This window comes from Muntiacus reevesi, chromosome 18 (assembly GCF_963930625.1).
Source record: "Muntiacus reevesi chromosome 18, mMunRee1.1, whole genome shotgun sequence".
Taxonomy (NCBI): domain Eukaryota; kingdom Metazoa; phylum Chordata; class Mammalia; order Artiodactyla; family Cervidae; genus Muntiacus; species Muntiacus reevesi.
This window is the reverse complement of record NC_089266.1, coordinates 10,579,869-10,606,583: the sequence shown is the minus strand read 5'-3', so window position 1 is coordinate 10,606,583 and position 26,715 is coordinate 10,579,869. Positions and strand designations below refer to the sequence as shown.

Sequence of the window (26,715 nt, the reverse complement as noted above, 5' to 3'; positions counted from 1 at the left end):
CAGGTGAGGCAGGAAACTGCAGTGATGTTGGTGATGTCACACCAGTCAATGGTGAAAATCAAAGTGAAGTCGCTCAATCGTGTCAGACTCTTTGCAACCCCATGGACTGTAGCCCACCAGGCTCCTCTGGCCATGGGCTTTCCAGGCAAGAATACTGGAGTGGGTTGTCATTTCATTCTCCAGGGGATCCTCCCGACCCACGGATCAAACCAGGGTCTCCTGCATTGCAGGCAGACTCTTTACCATTTGAGCCACCAGGGAATCCTGTCAACAGTGAGGAAGGGCTTAATCAACTGTGTCATCAGAACAGTCACATGGCTTAGAGAGCTTATCTAGCTGATGAGCCGGGATGATGGAACCCAGCCCTGCATCTTCTGACACCAAATTCTCTCCATACCTCTCTTTTTTAAAATTCATTTTTATTATAATTTTCAATGTGCTGTGCTGTGCTTAGTTGTTCAGTTGTGTCCGACTCTGCGGCCCCATGGACTGTAGCCCGCCAGGATCCTCTGTCTGTGGGGATTCTCCTGGCAAGAATACCGGAGTGGGTTGTCATTTCCTACTCCAGGGGGTCTTCCCAACCCAGGGATTGAACCCGGGTCTCCTACACTGCAGGCAGATTCTTTACTGTCTGAGCCACCAGGGAAGCCCTATAATTTTCAATATGTCAATGCAATGTTCTTTGAAAAATTAAACCACACAAATATAGTTACTTATCTACCCAAGGAGGAAACACTGCCATGAGTTTGATCTTTATCCTTCCAGGACTTTACAAAGTCTCATACATGTATCACAGAATTGTTTACAGAGTGTATGCACACAAATGGTTATCTCAAGATTGGTATCACTCTGCAACTTGTTTTCACTCAAACATCTGTTAGTATCTACACCACCTCATTCCTTTAACTTCCATGTGACCTTCCACAGTCTTCATGTTCTGTGGTCAGGATACTTAGGTTGCTTTCATTTTCCAAAATTGCTAATGAGGTTGTGATAAATATCCTTGGCCTGCTTCCCAGGAGATGGGCTTGTGTTTCACTAGAGTGGCTTCTGAGAATTGGAAATGCTGAGTCATAGATGGTGAGGATTTCCAATAAAATTGTTCCCACCCAAGTATATCGATTTGTCCAGCCCTGTGAATTGGATGATCTCTGGGTTCCAGAATGGGTGGGCTCAGTATGTGGGCACAGGCCCAAAAGGGACCACACCTCCATCCCAGATTTGGGCAAATATGGTCCAGTGGGCAGCTTCAAGACACACTGGCCTTACCCTAGACCGGAGAGGTTGGGGGAGAATGGATACATGTATATGTATGACTGAGTCCCTTCGCTGTTTACCTGAAACTATCACATTGTTTGTTAATCAGCTATACCCCAATACAAAATAAAAGTTTTGTTTTTTTTTTTTAAAAAAAAAAGACAGTTGGCCTTGTAGAAAAAGAGAAAGTGCCTAAGGTAAGGAAAGGTGATGTGTGGCTGGGAGTAAACCATTTAGCTGGCTGGTCAGGGACCTAGAAGGAGAAACACCAGAAGATGGAGGACAAGGAATCTGAAAAGACTTGTGTACTATGAGCAGGCCTGGACCCTCACTCTGCTCAGATACTGGCCACGATGGCCTGGGCAGAACACTGGTGGCTCTAGAGCACCCCATCCAGGGCCATCTCACAGTGAGTTCTTTCTCAAACAGAGTCCAGGGACATAACCTCCCTCAGCTGGGATTTACCGCTAAAAATGATGGAAGTCAAATTCCAAACAGGCAATTCTGTCTAGACAGTTTGCTAAGTAAATTATGATGCATCTATAGAATAAGATACCAAGGAGCCATTGATCATCATGTCTTCTCTATTTATTATCACAACGAATAATTCACAGCAATGACCGCATGAAAATGTGGGTCACAGAGCACCACGGATGAAATGATCCCGTTTACATGAGTGTAAACACACATCCACATGCTAACGTACACACATGTATGTATACGGTGGAGGGAGGAGGTCGGGAGCTATCGCCAAAGTGGATGGGGGAGGGGAAGATTTTCGGTAGTTTTTACAATAAGCATGTATGGTTTTTACAAAAACACCAAAGCTATCACTTTTTTAAATTTAGAAAACACAACAAAGTTACTTTTCATAGACACTTTAAGTCTTTTGGCAAACCTTGGTTTTCCTCTCAACAACAGCACAGCCGCCGCCACCAAGAAGGGAACCCACCTGAGAGATGCCCGCCTTCCCCGTTTCCCCCGAAATCCAGGAAGGCGCTGGGGCGAGAAGAGGGCTCCTCTCCTAGACCAGGCTGAAATCCCTGCCCTTTCCTTTCTCACCTGGTCTGCCATTCTAGAAGGCTCTTTCCTAACCACTCTTTAAAAAACGAGTTTGCATACAGGGAAGAGCAGGGAGGTACTTTTTTGGTTCCTCAGAGGAAGGGGTGAGTCCCACCTGTGGACTCCACACCATTGCCCTCCCCCTCCTCCGGGTCACCTGCTCAGGTTTCTGAGATCCATCTGCAAGGCGGCATCCGGCGTCACAGTGACAAGAACCTTCCGGGAGACCCTCTGATGTCTGGCGTCCCTCGGTGGCCCACTCAGGCCTTCAGCAGGGCAATCTTGTGTTCCGGAACAGAGTCTTCGCTGCCGTTGTAGGGCTGGGTCCCTGGTTCTTGCTTCAGGTATTTCTCTGTAGAAAACACAAGGTTTTTAAACACTAAAAAAGCAAAGTGAGGATGGGTCAGTTCATGGAATGGGATTAAAGGCTGGCATTTTTGAGGACCTTGAGTGCAGAGAGTTAAGGTCCCTGGGCTGGTGCCCCCAGCCGTGGACTGGTTTCACCTAAGTCTCCATCATCATCCTCACCACTCTCGGTGCCATGATAACCCTCCTTATTGCCAGGCGGGCTCCATGGTGTGGCTGGGCCCAACCTGCTTATCCAGCTCCTGCGGATCAGCTTCTGGCTGCTTCTAGCAGCAACATGGATGAATCTCACAGATACCAGGTTGAGCCAAGGAAGCCAGACACAGAATCCTTCGATCCCACTACACAAAGTTCTAGAACAGGCTATGCTGACTGATGGTAGAAGAAATCAGAGCAGCAGTTATTCCCAGTGGCAGTCAGGGGAATGAGGGAAATTTCTGGAATGATGGAGATGATCTCCACCCTAACTGGACATCCACTGCATTCATCTGTCAGGACTCAAACTCACACTTAGCATCTGTGCATTTCATGTGAACTGTGCCTCACATACAATCCTAAAAGATAAAATCTCAGAAGCAGAAAGGTCCCCTGACAACCTGCCCACTATCTCACTCTCGTTGGAGTGCTCCCCACTCTCAGACTCAAGCCCTGACCCTCCTGTCTCCCGGGGTTTCAGTCCTATTGTCCTGGCCCCCCAGGGCGTGGGCAGTTGGGTTGCTGCGGCTCTATGATGACTGGCCGAACTCACCTGCTTCTTCCAGGGTGCAGAAGTACAGGACTCCCTTCAGGTCAGCGGACAGCAGGACACGGAGAACAGGGACCTGTGGGACAGACAAGCGGTGATTCCAAGTGGGAACAGGCTGCCTCACACCTCCGTGAGAGGAACACGCCGTAACTGAATACTCTCTGGAGGACAGGGAGATGAGTGCTCTGCAAAAACAGGTTATAATGGATGCAAGCAGAGCTCTGCAGCCCGAGGCCACAAGACAGGAGCCTGGCTGCCTTCCTCGCTGTGTGTCACTGGACAAGTCACTCAGCTTCTCTGGGCCTTGGTAGCCTCATCTTGACGTGGGAAAGGTGACAACACAGACCTCACCAGGCTACTTCCAGAGTGGATGCCAACACCCACCTGCAGGCCGATGAGGGCAAGGGTGGCGCCCCGCTTGTGGAAGTCCTCCAGAAGCTCCCCGAGCCCCAGTACCACCGTGTAGTCAATGCTGCAGATGTGGGTGCAGTCCAGGGCCACGGAGCGCGGCGGGGATGCTGGGGGGAAAGGAGAGGTCATACCAGGTGCAGGCCACCACAGGAGGCCCTGGCCAGGGCCCTGGGGCCATGTAAGGCCATCAAGAGCACCTCCCCAGTGTGAATGGGAAAGGGAAAGGACAAGGACCCAAGTCATTAGCTGTTTCCTTCACAGGGCAGACAAACAAGCCCCTTTCTCCCCTAAATACCAACTCCCGGAAGCAGTGTGCCCTTAGGGGACACATGCTGGGGACCTGCCACCCTTACTGCAGTCAGACAGCGGGGGTGGGGGTTTCACTGGACAAAATTCTGAAATGCCTGAGACTCCCTGGACCCAAGGGCAGGCGAGCTCCTTCCTGACAGTTAAGGGCAGGATCTGGGGTCCAGCAGGAGCCAGGCTGGGTGCAGAGAAGGTGGTGGGGAGCTGGGGGTGACCGCAGCCCATGTGGCCACGTACTTTCCAAAGCCCGGCTCAGTAACGCCTCTCGGAGGGTCTCGATCGCAGGGAAGTGCAGGCCGCTCGCTGGCTGCAAGACTAGCATCGGACCCTCTGACACCTGGGGACAGCAGGGGAAGCCAGTGAGCCCTGGAGGCTGGTTCCACAGGGCAGCTCTGCCAGGCTTCTGGTGGATGGAGAGTGCAGAGCTGGCAGGAGCCCGACCCATGCCCCACCCATGGCCCCATGCACTGCAGGAGGTTAATGCAGTTAATGCAAGAGGGTCACACCATCCACCAGGTGAAAGGTCACTCGGCAGTGCCTCGGGCCACAGTCACACCGAGAGCCAAAGTGTAAGATGGTGGGATCAAGGGGTCCACCCCACGGCATACTTCACCCCATTGGGCCCCCTGAGGTAGGTGGGTCCCCCTCAGGGAGGCAGATGGGCTACCTGTATTTTGGGTCTGGCGACGGAGTGCAGGAGAATCAGCACGGACACCAGGGTGCCTGCCAGGATGCCGTACTGGACTTCCCAGAAGCAGAGCAGGAACGTCACGCAGAGGGGCAACAGGTCCAGCCCTGGGAGAGGGGGTCCAGCTGAGAGGAGGACCCTCGTCGGCGAGCTCAACTCCTAGCTACCTGAGCCCTCCGATGAGGACGCCTCATGTTTGGCTTTCATGTAATGAGTAAAGGGGTCTTGGACCCCAAGCAGCCCCCAAGGGACGCCCCCCACCAAGGACTTGGGGACTGATGATGCTGACAGGCCATGCCAGCTCAAGGATGTCAAAGGCAGGAAGTCCCTCCCTGTCTGGCCGACCTGGCCCCCGGCCCCTGGAATGAAGCCACAGTGGGCACTTCTCAGGGGACCAAGGATAAAGGGATGCAGAAGTCACGTAAATCCCTCAACTCCTTTGAGAAACAAAACATAGAGTAAAAACTTGTTATAGTAAATGAACTGCAGATTCAGGGGACCTGGAGCTGAAATGACAGTGGAGAAGGGAGGCTGTGATGTGGGCGCTGCTGGTCATCCCAAAGCCCCCACCTCACCCCAACTGGGCTGGTGTGGGAAGCAGCCGATAGCAGGGGCAGGATCATTGATAAACCTCAGGGCTGACAGACAGGAGACACATACTCTTCACTCGCCAGAGCGTCCTGACGATCTTGGTGTCGAACAGGGGGACCACAGCCATGATAATGACGGCAGCCAGGGCAGACTTGGGGATATAGTAGAAAAGCGAGGTCAGGTAGTCCAGCGACAGCAACACCAGGGCTCCTGTGAGGGTGTGGGGGCACCGTGACCTCGTGGCCCTGTCGCCCGACTCCCACCCAGCAAGGAGCCCTCTGGGGGCACAGAGCTGGGCGCCAGAGCCAACAGCACCCGCACCCCAGGCTCCGTCCTCTCCTCTCCTCCCATCTCACTGCCATGGACACGGGAGAACATGCTGTGTGTGTTCGAGGGGTGCTCACCCGTCATCAGGCCCCCTGCTGGGGTGCACACTCCCGACTGGGCATTCACGGCCGTCCTGGAAGGTGAGAGAAACCCATTAGTGGCTGTCAGTCAGACTGGGAGAGCAGGGGAGGTCCACACAGCTATGGCTGGTCTCCAGGAATGGGGGCTCCCTTGGCGGGAGGTGGGCAGTGGGGGAAATGGGAGACCTCAGCAACGTCGCCACCTAGTGGAGAAACTTAGACATTGGCGCACTGGGTCCTCTCACCAAGGGGGGACTCCTGGGCCTTCTCAACCCAAAATAACAGATAGGCATGTCTGAGAGAAGCCTGGTTGTAAATCCAAATGTTCAACACTGTATTTGTGCTAGATATCAGGGGACATAAAATATGACCTTAACTAAACAGGTTCGCAACCCAGTTATGCCAACAAGAGTATATAAAAAGTTAACCTGAAAATTGGTTAGAGGTTTTACTTTATGAATGCTAGTATAGCACCTACCAAGTCACCAGCATTGTTCTACGTCATTTTCTTTAAACTCTCTAAATAATTTGCTGAGACAGGCCCTGTCATGATTCTACTTTACAGACAGGGATGCTGAGATGTTGGAGGTCGGGCCATGTGCCCTGTGCCCCCTTGACACAGGGGTTTGGGGTGTCAGGAAGGTTTAAGCGCTCAGACAGTATTGGGTTGGGTTCTAGGACTTGGCCTGAGGGCTGGGCACTGATGCCTCCTCTTTTCTTTCCAGCCACGGGCCACCCTCTCACCCTGCCCTTCTGCTCTTTGGGGGTTTGTATGGTGACCCCACCTGACAGTCTGTCCCTCCTCAGGCAGAGCTGCAGTCTTTCCTGCCCCCACTATCTTTCAGGAATTAACTCAAGCAACAAGACGCTAGGAACATTTCTATGCATGGGCATCTTTTTAATGTTAAACTGCAAAACTGTGTGTGCACGCTCAGTCGCTTCAGTCGTGCTGACTCTTAACGACCCCATGGACTGTAGCCCACTAGGCTGCTCTGTCCATGGGATTCTCCAGGCAAGGAATACCGGAGTGGGCTGCCATGCCCTCCTTCAGGGAATCTTCCCAGTCTAGGAACTGAACCCATGTTTCTATGTCTCCTGCATTGGCAGGCAGGTTCTTTACCCCTGGCTATCACCTGGGAAGCCCGCAACACTGTGTACTATTGTAAAGAAAACCAACCAGAGAGGTGAGGGAAGCAGATTGAGTGCCCCCGTTCCTGCCTCCCTGTGAACTCTGTCAGAGCTGACCGAGGGAGAGAAGACAGATAGGGAGAATCATGAAAACGGCCTCAGGACATGGGAAGGACTCCACAGGGGAGCTGGTTCTTCAAGTCGGAAGACCTTCTGTCCAGGCTGGGACATCCCTGGAGACACAGAGAGGGAGCATGTGGTCACTCACCGTCCAAAGCTGCCTGTGACCGGGTAGGAGGAGAAGAGGGAGCCCAGGATGTTGGTTAAGCCTAGGGAGAAAACAGAAGGAAAGGGTTCATGCAGGAGAAGGATCATGAAACAGAGAGGAAAAGGAGAATGGAAGGAAGGACACAGAAACCAGAAAGAAACAGAAGACAGGAGGTAAGAGGATCTACCCGGGGGCAGCCTGTCTTGGGTTCTCCCTTCCTCTAGGATGGACAAAACAAACCACCGTCTTTGCCCAGTGTGCTGAGGTTGAGTCCAGCTATGAAGCAGTTCTGCCCCCGGCCTTGCCCGTGTGAGTTAGATATGCCTTTTCCTGTGTGTAAGAACAAGGAATCCCACTGCCCAGAAGTGGGGGGGCGGGGGGGGGGGCGGTGGCTGAATAGGGCAAGTGTGCACAGGCCCAAAGTGCCCAGTCCTGCTGGGGTCCCTCATGGTCTGAGTTCCTTCAAAGCCACACTCCTTTCATGAGATGACCGGCCAAAGTGAAGCTTTTGATTAATCTCTACTGGGCATACCCATGCCTGGAGCCTGGCTGGGAACTCAGAATGGAGTTAATCAGCCCACATTCATCACCACTGGCTTGTCAGCAGCCCCCTCAGTCAGTGGCCTCCACGAAGATGACCACAGTCTCCTTGGTTCCACAAAACCCACAGCCAGTCATAGGTTCAAGGCCTGCTCTCAAGATGGCTCAGATGACACTCAAGATACAGCCCTCCACAGTCAGGAAGGCTGGGGCCAACTTGAGTCCTAACTCATCCACAGGGTGGAGCAAAGGCAGCCAAGATCCTGCAGGATCAGCAGGCTCACCTGAGACTGTATCTGGCCACATTCCTCAGCCATCTGATCCTCATCCTGGAAAGCCCCTAACCCCAGCCCAGGAGGAACATTCCAGGTGTTTCTCGACACAGAACAGGCCACGGCCCTCAGAGTCAGGTACACAGCAGGTGCTCAACGAGCCTCAGTCAGATTGGACACCAGATGTCGGTACCCTACTCCTAGCAATTAAACTGAATCACCTGAGATGGGTGCAAGGGCCCCACTCGGGCCAGCTGTGCACCCTGCGTGTCAGCTCCACCACCACCCAGCCCCCGAGAGCCGCCCGCTGCTGGAGTCTTACCAATGGCCAGCAGCTCCTGGTTGGAGTTAATTCGGTAATTATTTTGAGAAGCTAAAGAGAACGGACAAAACATTGTTACTAGATATATATCATAGGAAAAATGTTTGTGAAATGATAAAACAGGATACCAGTTTCTCCTTATAGCACTATGTTTCATAAATATAAGATATAAACACAGATAAAATATATACATATATGCAAAGGTGTATGTGTCTCTGTGTGTTTACAAAAAAAACAAAAAAGAGTAGAAAGACATAGAGTGAAATGTTACCAGCAGTTAATCGGGGTAGTAAGGGAGTTTATAAGTGATTCATCTTTTCTTTATCCATTTCTGAACTGCCAATATTTTGTGTGACAAATGTTGCTTTTATAATAAGGGAAGGATGTTTTAAACCAAAAGCTCTCTGGTTACAGGTCACGATGGCTAGAGAGTCTCAGATGAGGCCTAGAGAGATGAGCAGGAAGATTTAGGGAGAACCCGTGGAGGAGCATGAATCTGAAGACAGCAGTTGGCAAACTTTCTGTAAACTGCCAGACCGTCAATACTTCAGTTCTGTTTTAATATTTATTTATTTGGTGACATCAGGTCTTAGTTGTGGTTCGTGGGATCTTCTGTTGCAGCGCACGGAATCTCTAGTTGCACAGTGTGGGTTTCGTTGCCCTGTGGCATGTGGGATCTTAGTCCTCCAACCAGGGATCGAACTCATGTCCCCTGTATTGCAAGGCAGATTCTTAACCACTGGACCACCAGGGAAGCCTTCAATACTTTAGGTTTTTTTCTTTTTTTTGAATGCTTTAGGTTTTGAGGATCACACTCTCTGTCACACTGCTCAGCTCCCCACTGTAACACAAAGTAGCCACACACCATGAAACAACTGAGCAAGAGACCATCTTCCAATAAAACCTTATTTGTAAACTGAAATAGGAATTTCATATACTTTTCATGTGTCCCCAAATCCTAATCCTCTTTAGATTTTTTTTCGAACATTTAAAATGCAAATGCCATTCTTAGGTGACGGGCAGCCGGCCGTGGCTTACTAAGCCTTGATTTAAGAGTGCGACAAGCTTTGCAAATGAGCACAGAAAGTCAGCGGACTTGAAAAGAAAACAGTTTTCTAAGTAATGAACAAGATGAGTAAAAGTTGTCACATGCAGATTCCAAGATATGCCCCTCCAAATTAAAAAAAAAAAAGGATCAGAAAAATAAAAACTAAACAAGAAAGATATGAACTGAACATGTTACAAACTGAAATGTAGTGTGGTCTTGAGCGATTGTTGGTATTTGCAAAGGAAAATCCTTTAGAATGCTTTAGAGTCTCCTTGGAATGGTCTAAGGATGCAGATGCTGGGACTTCAGGGAAAGAAAGAAACAGAATCCTGGCACAACCTGGGCTGAGCAGTAAACACAGTTTAGGTAGTCATAACAACATACATGTCATATATCTGAATTTTAACCTTTAGAGTCAGATTAGATCCAAAGACTTAACCCTGCTAGAGAACAGAAAGAGCACGTCATCCTCATGGACAATACAGAGCACAAGCCCAAGGACCTAAGACAGACGTGGGGACACGTGAAGGGTTTGGCAGCCCCAGCTCAGGCAGAGGGAATCAGTATTGAGCAGCTAACACATAAGTAGATAAACATTTTCCAGCCTCTGAGCGGGTGTGGAGGGGACAGACCAGCTGTGTTCAGACACCTGGAAAGGGTACCTTGTTAAATTTTTACGAATTTTGCTAACAGGTTGTCAAATACAGCCATTATTACCAATTACATGAAAAATTTCAATTAAATCAATTACATTAAAAACAAAGATAATACTTAAAATATGTCCATTCCTAATGTACTTTATTACCTTTCATTATGACCAATGAAATTACTTAGCTGTATGCATACAATGGATAGTGGCTATTTCATATCTCATCACAAGACCTTAATGTTCAGACTCCACATTCAGCTTGAAATTAGTTGGCAGCGTGAGGGTGTATACCACATACAGAAAAGTTCAACTGGCAAAGGCTCAATGCAGGACCTTTTATGTCCACAGAATGGACTGTCAAATATTTCCAGTTACTGGAAGAGATTTTTCATTTGACAATCCATTTTCACTATTTTTTTTTTTTTCAAAAAACATAAACATGTGTTACTTGGATAAAAATTCGAAGTTTTAAAAATCAGAGCAGATAAAAGCAAGCAGGAGAGCAGGCAAGCAAGGCAGGCTGAGCTCCGGGTTGAGGTGCCAGGGAGGGCGTGGGTGGTGAGCATCTTACCAAAGGATTTGGCCACTGCAATGCTCTCCAGGAGACCCATCAGGGGTACCACGACCAGCCCGGCCCCCATTCCCTGGGAGAGGAGAGAGGGGTGGTGAGTGACCCTCCAGGGAAGGACAGAAGAGGTCGGACCAGGCAGTGACCCGATAAGGCAAGCACTGGCTTGTCCACGTCTGACGGAAGCAAACGTAACTTTAGCAGCAGGGCTGGGAGCTCACACTGCAAGGAGCACGACACAGAGCAGAACACGACAAATTCCTGCTCTGCCAGCGTCAGTGATGGCGGAAACGCCCCTGGGCTCAGGGCAGAAAAAATACCCATGGTGTCCCTTGAGGCTGTGCCTAATCAGGAATGCATTCACACCTGTCTCCGTACCAGAGACGCACCTTCCTGAGGACGCAGCAGTCCGAGCTGAGGTCAGAGCTGCCAGTCTCTAAGCTGATGCATCAGGAGATAGACCCAGGGTTGGGGGCACTGCAACCTCGGCCAAACTGGCCGGGTTCTGTCTCTACCCACCTGTACCATCTCGGTGAAGGAGACTGTCCCGTTGGCAGTGGTCACTGAGAAGGGAGGGATGTGGGCATCGGGGAGTCCCTCGGGTGTCTTCCCAGTTAGAACAAAAGGTTGGTATCCGGTCACCTGGAAGGAGTATGCGACCAAGGCAGCAAAGGAGACCACCAGGGCGTTGCGAGCTAGGATAGACGGGGAGAATGAAGGACATTAGCAGGATAAGGAGGGTCATCTCCAGAGAAAATTATAATCCTACGTATGTATGTACATACAAAGTTTGTTCTCTGACAATAACGGAGTTACATTAGAAATCAGTAGCAAAATACTAATTAGAAAATCACCAAATATTTGGAAACTAACTAACTCCTAAAAGCCTCCTGGTTCAAAGGAGAAATGAAATAATTCACTCCTAAATAATTCACAATTCAAAGGAGATGTCAAAATGGAAATTAGCATTTAGAACTAAATGAAAGTGAAACTATAACCTATCAAAATTGTGGGCTGCAGCTAAACCAGTGCTGAACAGGGAAATTTATTATCCTGAACACTGTATCAGAGAAGAAGGATGGACTCAAAGACCTCAGCTTCTGCCTTAAGATTGTGAAAAGAAAAGGTAAATTTAAGATCAGCCAATGCAAGGAAATAATAAATAGCAGAGAAGAATCAATGAACTAGAAGAAAGCAATGGAGAGATCAATGTTGAGAGAATAGAGTTCTGTGAGATAAATAAAATCAGTACACTTCTACATCAGTTGACAAGGAAAAAGGGCAAGTGACCTGGGAGCAAGTCCTCACTCTGCCTCATCCTTCCTACATGACCTTGAGAAGTATTATTTGCTTTGTCTGTTTTATCTTTCAGAGCCTTACTTCCCTCACTGGCAAAACAGGGAAAATAATATCCTATCCTCAAGGCTGTGATGAGAATCAAAAGAAGTGATGTTTGTGAAGTGCTTCCTGAGAGTCTGCATTTCCAACAAGTTTCCAAGCTGCTGGTCTGAGTCCACACTTTCAGTGTCAAACTTCTAGACAACAGAACCTGTTTTCATTATCTTACAGATGACTATACTAAAGTGCATAAGATTTTGAAAATAACTCATGCAAGTGCCAAGTGGCTAAGCTAGGACTTAAAGCCAGGAGTTTTGCTTTTTTCTTAAACAGAAATTCTTTTTTTTAAGTTACCTATAGATGGCTGGAGGAATACAGAAAAGAGTATCTTAGAAGCTCAGAGTTGTTTTTATTTTTTGGCCACACCTTGCAGCATGCAAGATCATAGTTGCTGGATCAGGAATTAAACTTGTGCACCCTGCAGTTTCCACTGAATCACCAGATAAGTCCCCAGGAATTTTCACTATAAATCCAGTGTTCTTCCACCCTCCCCACCATCTGGAGTGCTCAACATTAACCCATGGCCTTCAGGCTGCAGAGGAGGGTCTGGTGAGTGATTCTAGGGACTGAGAACCAGCTGGAGAATCTGGAAGTGACTCAAAGGCTAAGAATCTAGCCACCCCTTCTTCTCACATGTGGCTGGATTTCACAGCTGCCAAGGGGTAGGTCCAAGTGGGATAATTTCTGTTCCCTTCAGCTCTGGGAAGGCCCACTAGATATCAGCACTTCCGTGCTTTGCTATACTTGCCATTCTATCTTGGTGTCACCTAGTGGCAGCTCAGTGGAGAGATTTCTATTGACACCCCACTCCCATCCCTCACCCCCCCACCCAGAGATGGCCCTTCAACCAGCCAATGGTCTCGTGAACTCTCCTCATCTGGCAGTCTTTCATCTCAAGCCTTTCTTTACAGATCCTCTGATTCCAGGCCCAAAGCAAAATCTTTACCCTCTGAAAGTGAAAAGTGAAAATTGCTCAGTCGTGTCTAACTCTTTGCAACCCCATGGACTATACAGTTCATGGAATTCTCTAGGCCAGAATATTGGAGTGGGTAGCCTTTCCCTTCTCCAAGGGATCTTCCCAACCTAGGGATCGAACCCAGGTCTCCCACATTGCAGATTCTTTCCAGCTGAGCCACAAGTGAAGCCCAAGAATACTGCAGTGGGTAGCCTATCCTTTCTCCAGCGGATCTTCCTGACCCAGGAATCAAGCCAGGGTCTCCTGCATTGTAGGTGGATTCTTTAACAAGTAACCTATTAGCAATGCCCGTACCCTCTGCAGCTGCACAATTAAAACAGGACCAGTTTGTCTCAGTGGAACTAGTTTTCTCCCCCAGAGACCTGCCAGGGTTTCTCAGCCTTCGCACTGCTGTTTTGGGTCAGATCATTCTTTGCCATGGGCAACTGTACACTGCAGGATGTTTATTGATGTCCCTGGTCTCCACCCATCACATGCCAGAAACAGCTTTGCCCCACAGGGCTAACCACAAATGTCTCTGGACATTGGCAAAAGTCCCACGGCTGAGAGGCAGGGGCATGGAGTACAGTCATTCCTGGCGGAGAGCTTCTGCTGCTAAACCAGTTTTCAAGCTGACTGCATATCAGAACCACCTAGTGAGTGACATGAGAATCTCGAGGGGTGGGATTCTGGTTCCTGGGGTGACCATAATGTGAGCCCAGGTTATAGAAGACAACTCTGGAAGCGCTCCCTCAGTTGGAAGGCTCCCTCACCTGTGGTGGCAGTCCAAACCAGCCCGTGGCTGAGCCGCACTCCAGTGGGCATCTCGGGATGGACAGGAGGCACGTGGTCCCGCATCAGCTTCAGTACCAGCAGCAGCACCATGCAGACCAGCCCCAGCACTGCATCGCCCACCCTGCAGATGGACACCAGTCACTGCCCAACCCCACCGACAGCACCGGCCTTCTGGCCTTTGGCTGCTGCAAAGTTTTCTCTCTAGAATGCTCGTTTTGCTTTTTTCTAAGAAATCTGTGTCCCTATTCTACTTCAAATCTTTATTCAAAACTTAGTAGAAAAAAAAAAAAACCTTATAGGTATGCAGGCCCTAGGGGTTGAGGGCCAGATCACAGTGGTAACTGCACTATCACTCATAGTTTCAGTTTGTAGCTCTCTGGGCTACAAATGACTCGTTGGTTCCAGAAGACTCACTTCTGACCAGTCCATCTCCATCTCCACTGCCCCCTGTGACCCCCACCAGGTATATCTTATGGGCCTGGAAACCTCAGCAACAGATCAAAAGGGAAGAAGACGATGGTCACAGAGTTTCTCCCCGACTCCCTCCAGGTAGCTCCCCCTACAGCTCCCTCCTGGTCATTTCTTCCTCTTGCCCTTCCAGTGAGAGAGGGGTCCTGACCTGTGGCCAGGACCATCTCCTATTTGTCCCTTTAACCCACTGGCCCTCTGGGAGATGCAGTTCCACCTGAGGGAGGCACCTGCTAAGTGAACTGCCTCTACCTGTCGCCCATCCCTTGGGAACCTGCGTATCTGCCGGCCTCAGCCTCCCCCTGCCCTACGTGCTCCTCTTTGCTGAACTATGAATTCTTTGAGTGACAGACTGCCTGCCCTTCCCTTTCGTGGTCTCTTCTTACTTCAAACAACTGAGAAAGCCCTGCATGGGGTCATGCTGACCAGCACACTGGACTGACTGGAGCAGAGCTTTTCAAGCTTCAATCAATATGCTGGCCAATCCCCTGGGGCTCTTGTCAACCTGACCAATTCAGGTCTGTGCTGGGCAGAGTGTGTATATCTTACCAGCTGCCAGGTGATGCCAATGGTACTGCTCATGGGACCCCTGTTTAAGCAGCAGGGCCCCAGAGGACTGGAATAAATGCCAACTGGGAGTGGAAATGGGGAGGGGACTGTGAGAGGGGTCTACAAGGAAGAGCTTACTAACGCAGGGGGCAGAAACTCAGCTGACCAGTACCTGGTCTCTCCGATGTTGTGGAAAGTGTAATACACTTGCAGGAAAAACTGCCTGGGGATGTGCTGCAGTCCCAGCAGGTTCTGTTCAAACAGAGATTGCGGTTAGACAACCTTCTGCAACATAAACCCTGAGGCCTCTCCCTTGCAGCGTCTTAATATCATTCTAAACCTGGAGTCCCCCACCCCCAAGCGCCCTTCCTGAGGGAAAACACTTGCTGGCTCTACCGGGCTTATCTAAGTCCATTCCCAAAGCCTCCCACGGGCAGATGGAAGCCATCCCTCCCCAAGGAAGAGGTGATGCGAAGGGCATTTCACAATGTTCACGTTTCAGGCCTTTGCAAATTATTTTCCTCTCCGAGGAAAATCAGTATGGGCGACCTCCAGCCAAGGAATCTGGTTCAACAAGTGCACTGATTAATGGTCCTGGGTCCAGTCCTGCGGCCCCGACCCGCCCGCGCAGACCCGGCAGCCTGTGGCCGGCGGCCTCGTCCATCACCTAGCGGCCCGCCCTCCACAGCATAGGCCCCACCGCCATTGGCCCGAGACCGCGTCCGTCACTCGGAGGCCCGCCCTCTGGGCACCGCCCCCTACAGGAGGGAAAAATCTGCGCAGGCAGGCAGAACTGCGCAGGTGTGGCCGGGGCGGGGCACCAAATCAGCAGCCCTCGTCAGGGAGAAGGGGCGCCGCTCTGTGCTTTACTTCTTTATCTGGCTGGGATCAGAAGGGGCAGTCGAGGCCAGACTCCCAGGGTGGTCAGGCTCCAAGGACCCCACAACCCGCTGTGCACACAGCCATTGAAGGCGAAGGACACTGAGGAGGCGGGACACACACAGGGGTTTCTGTCCTGGGCAGGGGACTCCTGTTTGGGCAGGTGAAGAGGAACCCCACCCCACCCCAGCCTAAAGGTTTTCAGAGGGCTGCCATGACGTAGTCAAGGTTTTGAAGACAGGGCCTAGGACTGTCGAATAGGATGCATAAAGCAGCTACCCTCTCACTGTGTTATGAAAAAAAGAGCATTTTTGACACTAAAAATGAAGGATAATGTTTCCAGAATAAAGGACACATCATCCCACGAAACAGCATTTGCCAAGCTTACCCTGACATATGTGTGTACATAATGTTTCCTTTGAATTTACCCACATTGTTCTAGGCTGTTTCCTCCCCTGTAAATGGAGATAATGATAAGCTTACCTCCCAGAGGACTTGTGAGAACTAAATGCAGGGTGCAGGCAGTCCCACACCCAAACGGGTCAGCTACCTTAGTCTCTCTCACATGTAACCCTCTGGGGCTTTGTGTTCTCACTTTCTTACTTGGCCTCCATCCTTGGAGACTATCACCGGCCAGCCTGACAGTGGGACTCACACCATGGAGAGCCTGGTGTGTGCATGTGTCTGTGACCCTGAATCTCTACGATTCAGCTCAGTTTCATTCTGCACAGCACAGCTCGGGACAGCCACGTTGGAAGCAAAACAGTCCCTGCCCTCCAGGCACTCAGAACCCAGTGGAAGGAGAACAAATGATATCCTCAGGTGACGGATGATTACTGATTCCAATACTTGCCACAGACATTTAAATGGAAACATAAAGGAGCATGGTATTTGAAAGACACTGAATGAGAAGTTGGGGGTGGGAAGACATAAAAATGAAATCACCTAGCTAAACTAGCTTGAGGGAGCAATTTGCTCGTCAAAATTTTGGCAGTATGCTTGTGATCTGTGAAGACCTGATGGCTGAGTGTGTATTAGAGGCTGCAGAACTCTTGTGAGGTGAACCAAGCACTTAGCCATGAAAACACTGACAAGTGTGGGGGCTGTCATTACTGGTTCCCCAAACTACCTGTGGTAGAACTTGGCCATCACTCAAGATCTCCCCCAAAGGATGGTTTTATTAATGGAGACTCAGGTCAGTACCACAGGCTCTGGACCCTCAAAGAGCAAGAGTATGACAGGCCCACACATATCAGGACACGGCCTCGGTCCTATTAGCCAGTAGGTGCCCCAGGGCCAACTAGTGTGCCTACCTTGATCTGCCCGAAGCCGATGATGATGGCAGCAGCCGAGGTGAAACCTTTAATGACGGGACACGAGATGAAGTCCAGCAGGAGCCCTGGATAGCCAAGAGGGAACACCACGCTGGTCCCAGCCCTACTGGCTCAGCGAGGGCTGGGAGAGGTGAGGGTTTGACTGGGGCTAAAGAGTACTGGAGGGCATGCCCTGTTTGGGCTGGTTTGGAGAGCAGGAGAGACTACGGACTGAGCCCATGGGCACGTCTCCAAGTGTCCTGGCTGAGCATAATAGGGAAGGGCTGAGAGTCATCCTTCCTTAGACACACCCACACACCCACACTGGGATAGCCCTTGAAATGCAAAGAAGGAACTGCTGAAGGCATGGCGTCCCCAGGAGAACTGTAGCCCCCCACCCTCACTGCAGGAAGGCCTGAGAGTCTTACCTAAGCGCAGTAACCCCATGCCTAACTGGATGCAGCCCGACAGAAAGGCCAGCAGCACAGCATACGCAGGCTCGTGGAAGGTGTAGAAGGAGACCAGGAGGGACATGATGGCCGTGGGGCCCAGTGTCACATCTCGGGAGGTACCCAGAAAGAAATATACGAAGCACCCCATGAAGGCAGAGTAGAGGCCATACTGTTGGGCAGAGAGAGCAATGAATACCCACGAGGCACACGGCACACTCCCGGGGTCCCTGGCGTAGCTGACTGAGCAGAGGAATCCGTGTTGTCTGCTGTGTATTCTGGGCACAGCAGTACATACAGGCGGGGCAAACTGCTTACCCTCTGTTACCCAAGGTTGTGGACCTACAGTGAGTAGGGGCCTCTTTCCTACCCACCTGGGGCCTAGTGTTCTTATGTCTGAGTCCATGAGCCTAAGAAAGGGTTCTTAAAGCCAGGGTGAGTCATCTCGCTGGCCCCATCAGGCCATCCAGAGCTAACTTGATGCCTGTGTGTAACAACTGTGACAAGAAGGGTTATAGGGGCACGTGTCTGCCCAAAGGCCATCACATGCTCTAGGTTACAAAATAAGGCTTTGTGGGACTGGAGCCCAGGGTGCCCCCTTGTCTGGAGGGGATACTATGCCTTTCTACTCTGCTCCCGGATGAGCACTAAGGCCTGGAGTGGGTCAGGCTGAGGGGAAAGGAGGGGGGGAGCAGCAGGGGCAGACATCTCACCTGGGGAGGGAGTCCAGCCACCTCAGCATAGGCCAGCGCCTGGGGAATGACTGTGAGCCCGACTGAGATCCCAGCGATGAAGTCCATCTTCAGGGCATACCAGGTGTAGTCAGGCAGCCAGCCCAGGAAAGGCAGCCACTTCTGCATGGTCTCAGTGGACCAGCAGCAGGACATAGGGGCAAAGCCCTTGGGTGCCTTCATAGGAGACATAGGAGGCGACATGTCTGGAGAGGGGGGCAGGACACAGACCAGCAGTCAGAGTCGGGGCTTCAGAAAACCCAGCAACAAGGGAGGAGGGGGTTGCCCAGAGACCTCAAGAGATGCGCCACTGGTCTCTCCCGTAGAGGGGTGGAGCCAGACGGGTTAAATCTGCCCCCACCTTTCTGATCTGAGACAGGAAACCAACAGCTTATGTAGAGAAGCCCCCAATGGAAGGTGCAGTGCCCCCTCCTCACCGACTGCTCTCGCTGAACCCCACCTGCCCAGACCCTAGGTGCCTTCTCTTCTGCCATGAACTCTGGCCCAGAAAAAAAGAAAAAGAAAAATGATTTCTCAATGAGAAGCCTAAATGGTAACGAGACTCAACGTTTCGCTTCCCAGGAAAATTTATTTCCTTTTTTATTCCCCGCTCTCCCTGAAAATTTAACGGGGAGCAGTGCAGAGAAAAGCAGGTCCACGGGGACAGCCACAGCTGTCCGGCGAGGAGTGGGAGGGGTGACTGGACGTGCGAGCTTCCTGAGATTTTCCAAGTGCGCACCACAGCAGGCTCCACCCACTACGGCAGACTGCGGCGCTGTGGTGGGGGGGCTCCATCCCAAGGCTGCACCTCACCCCAACCCCCACCTGTGGCGTTTCATCTTTAGGGGAGCCCTAGGTATTCTAGTCTGTTCTGAACGAACGTCAGCGGCTCCCCCACTAATTCGGGTCGCGCATTCTCTGGCGCCCTTGGCGCGCAAAGCCCGTCTCAGCCCACCCCCTACTCCCGGCCCTAGCGAGGATGTTCCAGACAGAACCTGCCCCCCACCCCCAAAGCCTCTTGCCCCGGACGCTGGGGTCTAAGGCGTGGGGATCCCACGCTGGCTGACCGTCTGTGGCCTGCTAGCCCCACCAGGACGGAGTGTGTAGGGGACCTGGGTGGGGATGAAGTGGGTGGGAGCGGGGTCCCCGCGGGAGGCGCCCGCACTCTCGGACCCCACGTCGCCCCCCGAGTCGGCCGCCCACCAGCGATCCCGGCCGGTACCCGGGCGGCTTGCTCACCCGGTCCCGGTTCCAGGCCCCAGGCCCCGCCGCCGTCCGCTGCGCACTCACCGGGCGCCACAGCTCCGGGTCTCCCGTGGTCTCCGCAGCTACGAGTCTCCCGTGGTCTCCGCAGCTGGTCTGCAGAAACCGGAGAGGGAGGGGAGCGGGAGCGGGGGCGGGTCCTGGGCGGGCCTGGTGTACACGTGACCGAGGGCGGGGCGGGGCGGCTCTGTTGCTCACGTGACCGCGGGACGGAGGCCAGGCCGGAGCCGCCACCATGCGAAGCTCTGGGCAGGTCTGCGGGGTGCTGCTGATCTCCGTGGGTCTCTGTTGTGTGCACCGGGCGCGCCCCCGGAACGTGCTGCTGATCCTCGGTAAGTGTTGACCCGCTGGCACCCCGGGCACTGCCCTCTACCGCCGCCGGTTGGCTCTCCCAGAAGCGGCCAGTACTAACTCTTAGTGCCCTGCAGCCCCCATTTCCATTCATTCCCTGTCTCCTTTCTTTGCTGGCCCCAGACTCTTTGTGATCAGCTCCTTGGAGAGGCAGGCAGAGGCAGCCCTGCCCACTGGAGGGTCTGGAGGGGCGGGACCAGCGTTCACACTCCTCTCCTGCCCCGGATTCTGACCCTGTACCCCGGAGCAGCCCGGGCTAGTCCTGCGGTCTCCGCCCCCCACCAGGGGAGGCTGGGCGGTTTTCCAGAGACTACGGAGCAGATGCCAGAAGTGGGGGTTGGTGCCCAAGGCCCCAAAGACCAGTCAGGGTGCCCTCGGGCTCTCATCTTCTTCCCAGCAGTGATAACCCCTGTTTGCTCTTCCTTTTTTAGACCCCAGAGCGCTGTAGCTCAGCTCTCCTCCTCCTGGCTGAAGAGAGCAGCCCCCCACCCACCTTCTCCACTGGCCCCCACCACCCTGAAACCCGAAGTTCCTCTAGCACCCCGCTGTTCACGAGACTTCCTGTTTGGGTAACCAGGGCCCATCTCTCACAAGACAACCGGATTCTTTCCTCTTTTGAGGTCTGGCTGTCTGCCAGGGTCTCGCTTTCTGATTAACATTGTGGTCTTGGGCAGGCCCTTCAGCTAATTGTAACATAAACAGCGCTGCACTGAGGGACTCCCTTCAGCTCCCCCACTTTGAGGGGCATGGGCAGAGAACCTGCACGTGGATCCATATCCTCATGCATGTCTTCAGAGCCCAGGACTGCATGGGCATACCTGCCTGGAGCTCAGGCCTACCTGAGTTTTCACTCTGCCTCCTAACATGTTCACCCACTTTTCATACATGTCTGGTGGCATTCTCACTCAAGTAACAGGCCTGCTGAATATCATGCCCAGCTGGGAATCACACCTGCTAGGTATCACACCTGCCCAGGTATCATAACTGCCTAGCCATCACTGGCCCAGGCCACTGCCGCAGGACCCAGGTCTTTCTCATATCCATATGCTGCTCCTTCTGAGCCCAGCCCACTTTGTCCTTTGTTTTCCATCTTCCTAAGCGGATGACGGAGGCTTTGAGAGTGGTGCCTACAACAACAGCGCCATCTCTACCCCGCACCTGGATGCCTTGGCCCGCCGGAGTCTCATCTTCCGCAATGCCTTCACCTCCGTCAGCAGCTGCTCTCCCAGCCGCGCCAGCCTCCTCACTGGCCTGCCCCAGGTGAGGGGGGCAGGAGGAGGGAATGCCCCAAAGCCTCTGCTGCTGAAAACACTTCCTTTGTCTCCCTGGGCATTGTCCACCTTCCCTCCGTCACCCCCAGCCAAATAGTCCACGTGCAGCCCTGCTCCAACACCCTGTGACTGTGAGCAGTCACTTACCTCTGTGAGCCTCAGTCTCCTCACCTGTAAGATGGGGTCATGATTATAGCTCACTCCTGGGATTACTATAGGATTGGCCAAGTTAACACCCTGTGTGCAAAGCTCATAGTAAGATGCCTGGCAGTTATTTGCGCAGCCCGTGTTCATTCTTGTCGTGATATTGTCCCAGGAGCTTGTGTGACAGTAAACACTGCCATTTAAGGCATTTATTCTATTTTTATTGAGCCGATATATATGAATACAGTTTAAAAATCTACTGTTTTAACTGTTTTAAGGATACAACTCAGTGGCATTAAGTACATTTACATTGTTGTGTAACCATCACCACCATCCAGGACGTTTTTATCACCCCAGACTGAAACTCTGTCCCCATTAAACAGTAATTCCTTCCTGCTGCACCACCAGCCTCAACCACCAGTCAACTTTCTGTCTCTGTGAATTTGGTTACTTTTGGTACCTCACGTAAGTGGAATTACACAGTACTTGCCTTTTTGTGACTGGCTGGTTTCACTCAGCATAATGTCCCCAGGCATCACCCGAGTAGTGGCACGTGTCAGTAACTCACTACTTTTCAAGGCTGAGTAATGTTCCATTGTGTGACAGAGCATATTTTGTTTATTGATTCATCTGTTAATGGACACTTGGGTTGATTCCACCTTTGGCTTTTGGAATAATGCTCCTGTGAACCAGGTGTACATGGGCACTTACTCTTGATGTGTTACCTCACAACATTATTTTATGGGAACACAGCTGTGGTCTGTGCGTTTCTTTCTGAGAGCCTGAGCCAGTGAGGAGAATGCCTACATAAAGAGGAGACTGTTAACTGAACACAGAAGCTTCCTGAAAGGTTAATCAGGCAGCTGTAGGCCATGCTCACCTCTGGACAGTGGGCTCAGGAATAAGGACAGGGGTTTACCTTCTTGTATCTCTCTAGTCTGAGTTTGTAACATGTATGACAATTTCTTTCATGCTATAAAACGGCTTGCTGGGATGGCTTTGACTCAATAGTGTGTGGTCTTGATAGAAAAATTGAAAAGTATAGATATGCAAAAAGAAGAAAATAAAGGCTACTCCCTAATTTTGGTGTACATCCTCCCAGTCTGTTGTATTTCCTGCCAAAGTCCCATGGGAAGGACCTGTGGGCCTGTTTGGGCAGGGAGTGAGAGACAGAGAAAACCTCTCCGAGGATGTTAATCAGGGATCTGTGAAGGGCCAGGTTGGTGAGCCTGGGAGAGCAGGAGCGTTGCAGCAGGGGAAGAAGGGCAGGGGTGGTAGGACCAGGTGGCACCCTGCATCACAGCATCTCTGCTCGCAGCATCAGAACGGAATGTATGGCCTGCACCAGGATGTCCACCACTTCAACTCCTTTGACCGGGTGCAGAGCCTGCCGCTGCTGCTGGGCCGAGCTGGCATTCACACAGGTGAGGGGCTTCGTGTGGCCCCAGGGGCAAGAGAGCGACTTCCCATCCTGCCCCAGAGATCCTGACTGGGCTATGGGCACATGAGAACAAGGGCTCTGCTGCCCTCCTGGAGGCCGTAGCAAGATACAGGGTCTGGGGAGCAGAGAAGGGGGCAGAAGGGAATGGGAAACCAAAGGGCCTCTGAACAGGCCTGTCTCCCTGGCTCCAGGCATCATTGGGAAGAAGCACGTGGGGCCGGAGATGGTGTATCCATTTGATTTTGCGTACACGGAGGAGAATGGCTCTGTCCTCCAGGTTGGGCGGAACATCACTAGAATTAAACTGCTGGTCCGGAAATTCCTGCAGACGCGGGGTGACAGGTGCGCAGAGAGTCCCTCCCCCTTACCGCCCTCACTTAGCCAGACCTCTGGGCAGTTAATACTGGATGCGGCTCCTAGAGTCTTTGGTTGGGATTCTTGGAGTCCTCAGATAGCTGGGGTGTGGGTGGGGGAGAAAATTCCCAATACTCAAATTGATCTGGTCAGAGGAAGAGGAGACGTGGGGAACCTGAGGTGGCACGGATCACAGAGAGGTCATCAGTTATAGGGGAGTAGGCAAAGCTGGGGGGTGTTCCTTCCTGAAGGATGAGGCTCCCCAGGGTAGAAGTAGGGCGATGGGTCAGCCATCTAACCTTGACCTTGGCGCTCAAGCCCATTCCTCCACCTGCAGGCCTTTCTTCCTCTATGTCGCCTTCCATGATCCCCACCGCTGCGGGCACTCCCAGCCACAGTATGGGGCGTTCTGTGAGAAGTTTGGCAATGGGGAGAGTGGCATGGGGTGGATTCCAGACTGGACCCCCCAGACCTACAACCCGAAGGATGTGCAGGTAGGAGGGCTCCTCTCCACATTTCCAAGAACTACCCTTCTTACACTTTGTAAATCGGGGGACCTGTGTCCCTCTGGTGGGTTTGCAGCCCTGGCCCCAGGTGTGTAAGAAGAGACTCTGACTCATTGGAGCCAGGTCCCCATCAATGGGATGGCAGAGAGAAGGGAAAAGACATGGATGATGTTCCCAGAAGCATGGATCTTCTGGATTAATCCATTCAGGAAGGAAGATGATTTCGGGCCCTGGGAGGAGGTCTGGCACCTGTATCTCCCACCCCAATTTAAGGACTGGCCATTCTGTCTCCTCCCCAACCCATCTGTTGTAACCTCGACTTTCCACCCGCCTGCCCCATCCTAGGTGCCTTACTTCATCCCTGACACCCCAGCCGCCCGAGCTGACCTGGCCGCTCAGTACACCACCATTGGCCGGATGGACCAAGGTGGGTTCAGGGAGCCCAGGCGATGGGATAGGGCACATCTCAGGCCCCCATCTTGGACCAGAAGCCAGAAGTCACAATGTTGCGGGGTTGTGTTCCTTTAGGGGCATCTGAGGGAGAGTCCTTGCTTCTTCCAGCTTCCTGTGGCCCCCGCGTGTTCCTTGGCTTGTGGCTGCTTCACTCTGATCTCTGCCTCTGTTATCATATGTCTTCCTCCCATGTCTTCTCTTTAGTCTTTGTTCCTCCTCTTTATATAAAGACACTCATCACTTGATTTAAAGACTGCTTAGGTACTTTGGGATTATGTCATCTTGAGATCCTTGACTTGGGATCTGCTGGGTGGGAGGCCTGGCTGGTGGGAAGGAAGGCAGGGGTGACTGAAGGAATCGATGGTGCAGGGTCTGATGAAGAAATGCAGGAGTGCACACACATTCCCATGACTGCGCGTCTGCCTGTGTCTGAGCTCTACTTTCCCCTCCACACCCTGCAGGGATTGGACTTGTACTCCAGGAGCTGCGTGGAGCAGGCGTCCTGAATGACACCCTGGTCATCTTCACATCCGACAATGGGATCCCCTTCCCCAGCGGCAGGACCAACCTGTACTGGCCAGGCACTGCAGAGCCCATGATGGTATCGTCCCCAGAGCACCCAAAACGCTGGGGCCAGGTCAGTGAGGCCTACGTGAGCCTCTTAGGTAAGACTCTACATCCCATACAGCAGGGATCGGGTGGCAGTGGGGAGTGAGGGAGGAAGTGAATGTTTAGTGGGACCACAACGTCCAGATGTTGCTCCTTACCCACTACCTTATGTGGTCACCCCCATTCTACAGTTGCAAAAATGAGGCTCTGAGACGTAAAGTAAGAAGTCCAAGGTCACACAGCTTGTAAGCACCAAACTTGGATTCTAGTTTGGGTCTCACTGCCTTCACCCTATCATTTTTCCACTGGACCATTGGGGAGCATCAGTCACCGGGAGCACTTGCTAGGATCCAACTATCCCACTGCACAGAGTGATTCAGTAGGTCTGGGATGGTGTCCAAAAATTTGCATTTCTGACAAGTTCCCAGGTGATTCTGATGCACCTTGAACCCACTTTGAGGGGTCAGGGCAGTAGCATGCTTGGGCCCCCATGGCTCAGGGCTCACATGTCCCTTTGGCTCCAAGGTCAGGGAGTGGTTATAGCTGCAACACAGAGCAGGAATAGGTCCCTAGGGGCCTTCCTCAAGGATTTTAGAATTCTGGGTATCACCGAATTGGGGCCTCCTGTTATATTGAAGACATCATAACCCGGACGGGGATGCAGCAGCAATGGGTTGACCCATAGCAGCTTCTCCCTGTTGGTGAGTTGATGTGCGAGGCAGCCCACCAGCTTCCAGAGTAGCTTGGATTCACCCTTTCCAGGGGGCTGGACCTAGTGCCCTGGAGGGCCCGCCCTGCTGAGATGCCATCTCCTTTCCAGATCTCACGCCCACCATCTTGGATTGGTTCTCCATCCCCTACCCTAGCTATGCCATCTTTGGCACAAAGACTGTCCAGCTTACTGGGCGGTCCCTCCTCCCAGTACTGGAGGCGGAACCCCTCTGGACCACAGTCTTCGGCAGCCAGAGCTACCACGAGGTCACCATGTCCTACCCCATGCGCTCTGTGCACCACCAGAACTTCCACCTTGTGCACAACCTCCACTTCAAGATGCCCTTCCCCATCGACCAGGACTTCTACGTCTCCCCGACCTTCCAGGACCTCCTGAATCGCACCACAGCTGGCCAGCCCACAGGCTGGTATAAGGACCTGCATCACTACTACTACCGGGAGCGCTGGGAGCTCTATGACCGGAGCCAGGACCCCCACGAGACCCACAACCTGGCTGCTGACCCCCGCTATGCCCAGGTTCTGGAACTGCTTCAGACCCAGCTGGTCAAGTGGCAGTGGGAGACCCATGACCCCTGGGTGTGTGCTCCGGATGGGGTGCTGGAGGAGAAGCTGACTCCCCAGTGCCGGCCACTCCACAACGAGCTGTGAGGCTCTTCCTGCCCCTATAGTAGGGGGCCCGCTGTCCGGAGTCTGAGCCGCATCCTGGCACATGAATTCCTGGGGGGTACCCAAGATGCTGCAGGATCCCCAATCTGTGACAACATGAGGATGGTCCGGGGACTTGCAGGGAAAAATGTGGTTGGGACATGGGTCTTCAGACGCTCTGGTTCTTTGGAAACCACAGACACTCGTGCCCCTCACCTGAGAGGAGATGGGTTTCCATATGCCACGAGGGTGGCGGGTGGGTGCAGACCACACTCAGTGTGGGGACAGCATCTGTCAATCCTGGTCTGGATAGGGAGCCTTTGAAGGACCTTTGGGCTTGCTTCTCCCTTCACTTTGCCCATAGTCAGACTCCCAACCCCTGGGCTGGGTTTCCGTGAGACTGCTGATTCTTGGCAGGCTCCTTGAGTGATGGGTGTCATCCTGGGGTCTGTATGGACAGAGCTTGCCCTTCTTTTTGAGAGGGTACCAGGATGAAGATGCCACTGCGGAAGGCATGAAACTGCCCCACTCACTGGGTGAATCCTGGATGAACACGAGTCTGTAGCACAGACAGCACTCCAGACCTACCCTGCCTCCGCCCACCTGGGAGCAGAAGCTCTGCCTGGGAGAGCCCAGAAAAGGGGCGTTCTCTCAAGTGGATGTACTCCTGTTGCCCTCCCCACCCCCATCATCTCCATCCTGGGGAACATGGGAGGGGAGCCACAGGCCTGAGCATTGTGTAAAAGCTTTTTATTTTAGTAAAATAGATCAAAGTTCATTT

General features: G+C 52.3%; 2 protein-coding genes across 4 annotated transcripts; one reads left to right on the top strand and one right to left on the bottom strand.

Annotated features, from left to right (window-relative positions):
* Positions 1–1,835: 1,835 nt before the first annotated feature.
* On the bottom strand, positions 1,836–19,598 carry SLC26A11 (solute carrier family 26 member 11). 2 transcript variants are annotated; one of them, XM_065909821.1, is made up of 17 exons: positions 19,456–19,598; positions 18,148–18,371; positions 17,414–17,606; positions 16,986–17,071; positions 14,966–15,045; positions 13,755–13,897; positions 11,148–11,323; positions 10,632–10,704; positions 8,364–8,414; positions 7,230–7,290; positions 5,831–5,886; positions 5,496–5,636; positions 4,815–4,942; positions 4,385–4,484; positions 3,815–3,948; positions 3,434–3,506; positions 1,836–2,671 (listed from the first exon to the last, which is right to left on the bottom strand). In XM_065909821.1, exons 2-17 carry the CDS (start codon positions 18,367–18,369, stop codon positions 2,580–2,582), a joined length of 1,809 nt encoding a protein of 602 aa, XP_065765893.1. In that variant the 5' UTR covers positions 18,370–18,371; positions 19,456–19,598; the 3' UTR covers positions 1,836–2,579. The 2 variants fall into 2 exon arrangements, with proteins under 2 accessions (XP_065765893.1, XP_065765894.1); XM_065909822.1 differs by having other exon boundaries at positions 19,405–19,522.
* Positions 19,599–19,604: 6 nt separating this feature from the next.
* Positions 19,605–26,712, top strand: SGSH (N-sulfoglucosamine sulfohydrolase). 2 transcript variants are annotated; one of them, XM_065909823.1, is made up of 8 exons: positions 19,605–19,760; positions 20,879–21,039; positions 22,513–22,618; positions 22,827–22,977; positions 23,327–23,483; positions 23,841–23,922; positions 24,410–24,613; positions 25,378–26,712. In XM_065909823.1, exons 1-8 carry the CDS (start codon positions 19,664–19,666, stop codon positions 25,935–25,937), a joined length of 1,518 nt encoding a protein of 505 aa, XP_065765895.1. In that variant the 5' UTR covers positions 19,605–19,663; the 3' UTR covers positions 25,938–26,712. The 2 variants fall into 2 exon arrangements, with proteins under 2 accessions (XP_065765895.1, XP_065765896.1); XM_065909824.1 differs by lacking the exon at positions 19,605–19,760 and having other exon boundaries at positions 21,003–21,039; positions 23,308–23,483.
* Positions 26,713–26,715: the final 3 nt, after the last annotated feature.

Coding starts and splice junctions, on each gene's coding strand:
- SGSH (XM_065909823.1), top strand. CDS start 19,664: ATGCGAAGCTCTGGGCAGGTCTGCGGGGTGCTGCTGATCTCCGTGGGT. Junction 22,619..22,826: donor CCGAGCTGGCATTCACACAG/GTGAGGGGCTTC, acceptor CCCTGGCTCCAG/GCATCATTGGGAAGAAGCAC. Junction 22,978..23,326: donor CTGCAGACGCGGGGTGACAG/GTGCGCAGAGAG, acceptor CTCCACCTGCAG/GCCTTTCTTCCTCTATGTCG.
- SLC26A11 (XM_065909821.1), bottom strand. CDS start 18,369: ATGTCGCCTCCTATGTCTCCTATGAAGGCACCCAAGGGCTTTGCCCCT. Junction 7,291..8,363: donor CCAGGAGCTGCTGGCCATTG/GTAAGACTCCAG, acceptor TTTTCTCCCTAG/GCTTAACCAACATCCTGGGC. Junction 4,485..4,814: donor TCGCCAGACCCAAAATACAG/GTAGCCCATCTG, acceptor TGCTGTCCCCAG/GTGTCAGAGGGTCCGATGCT.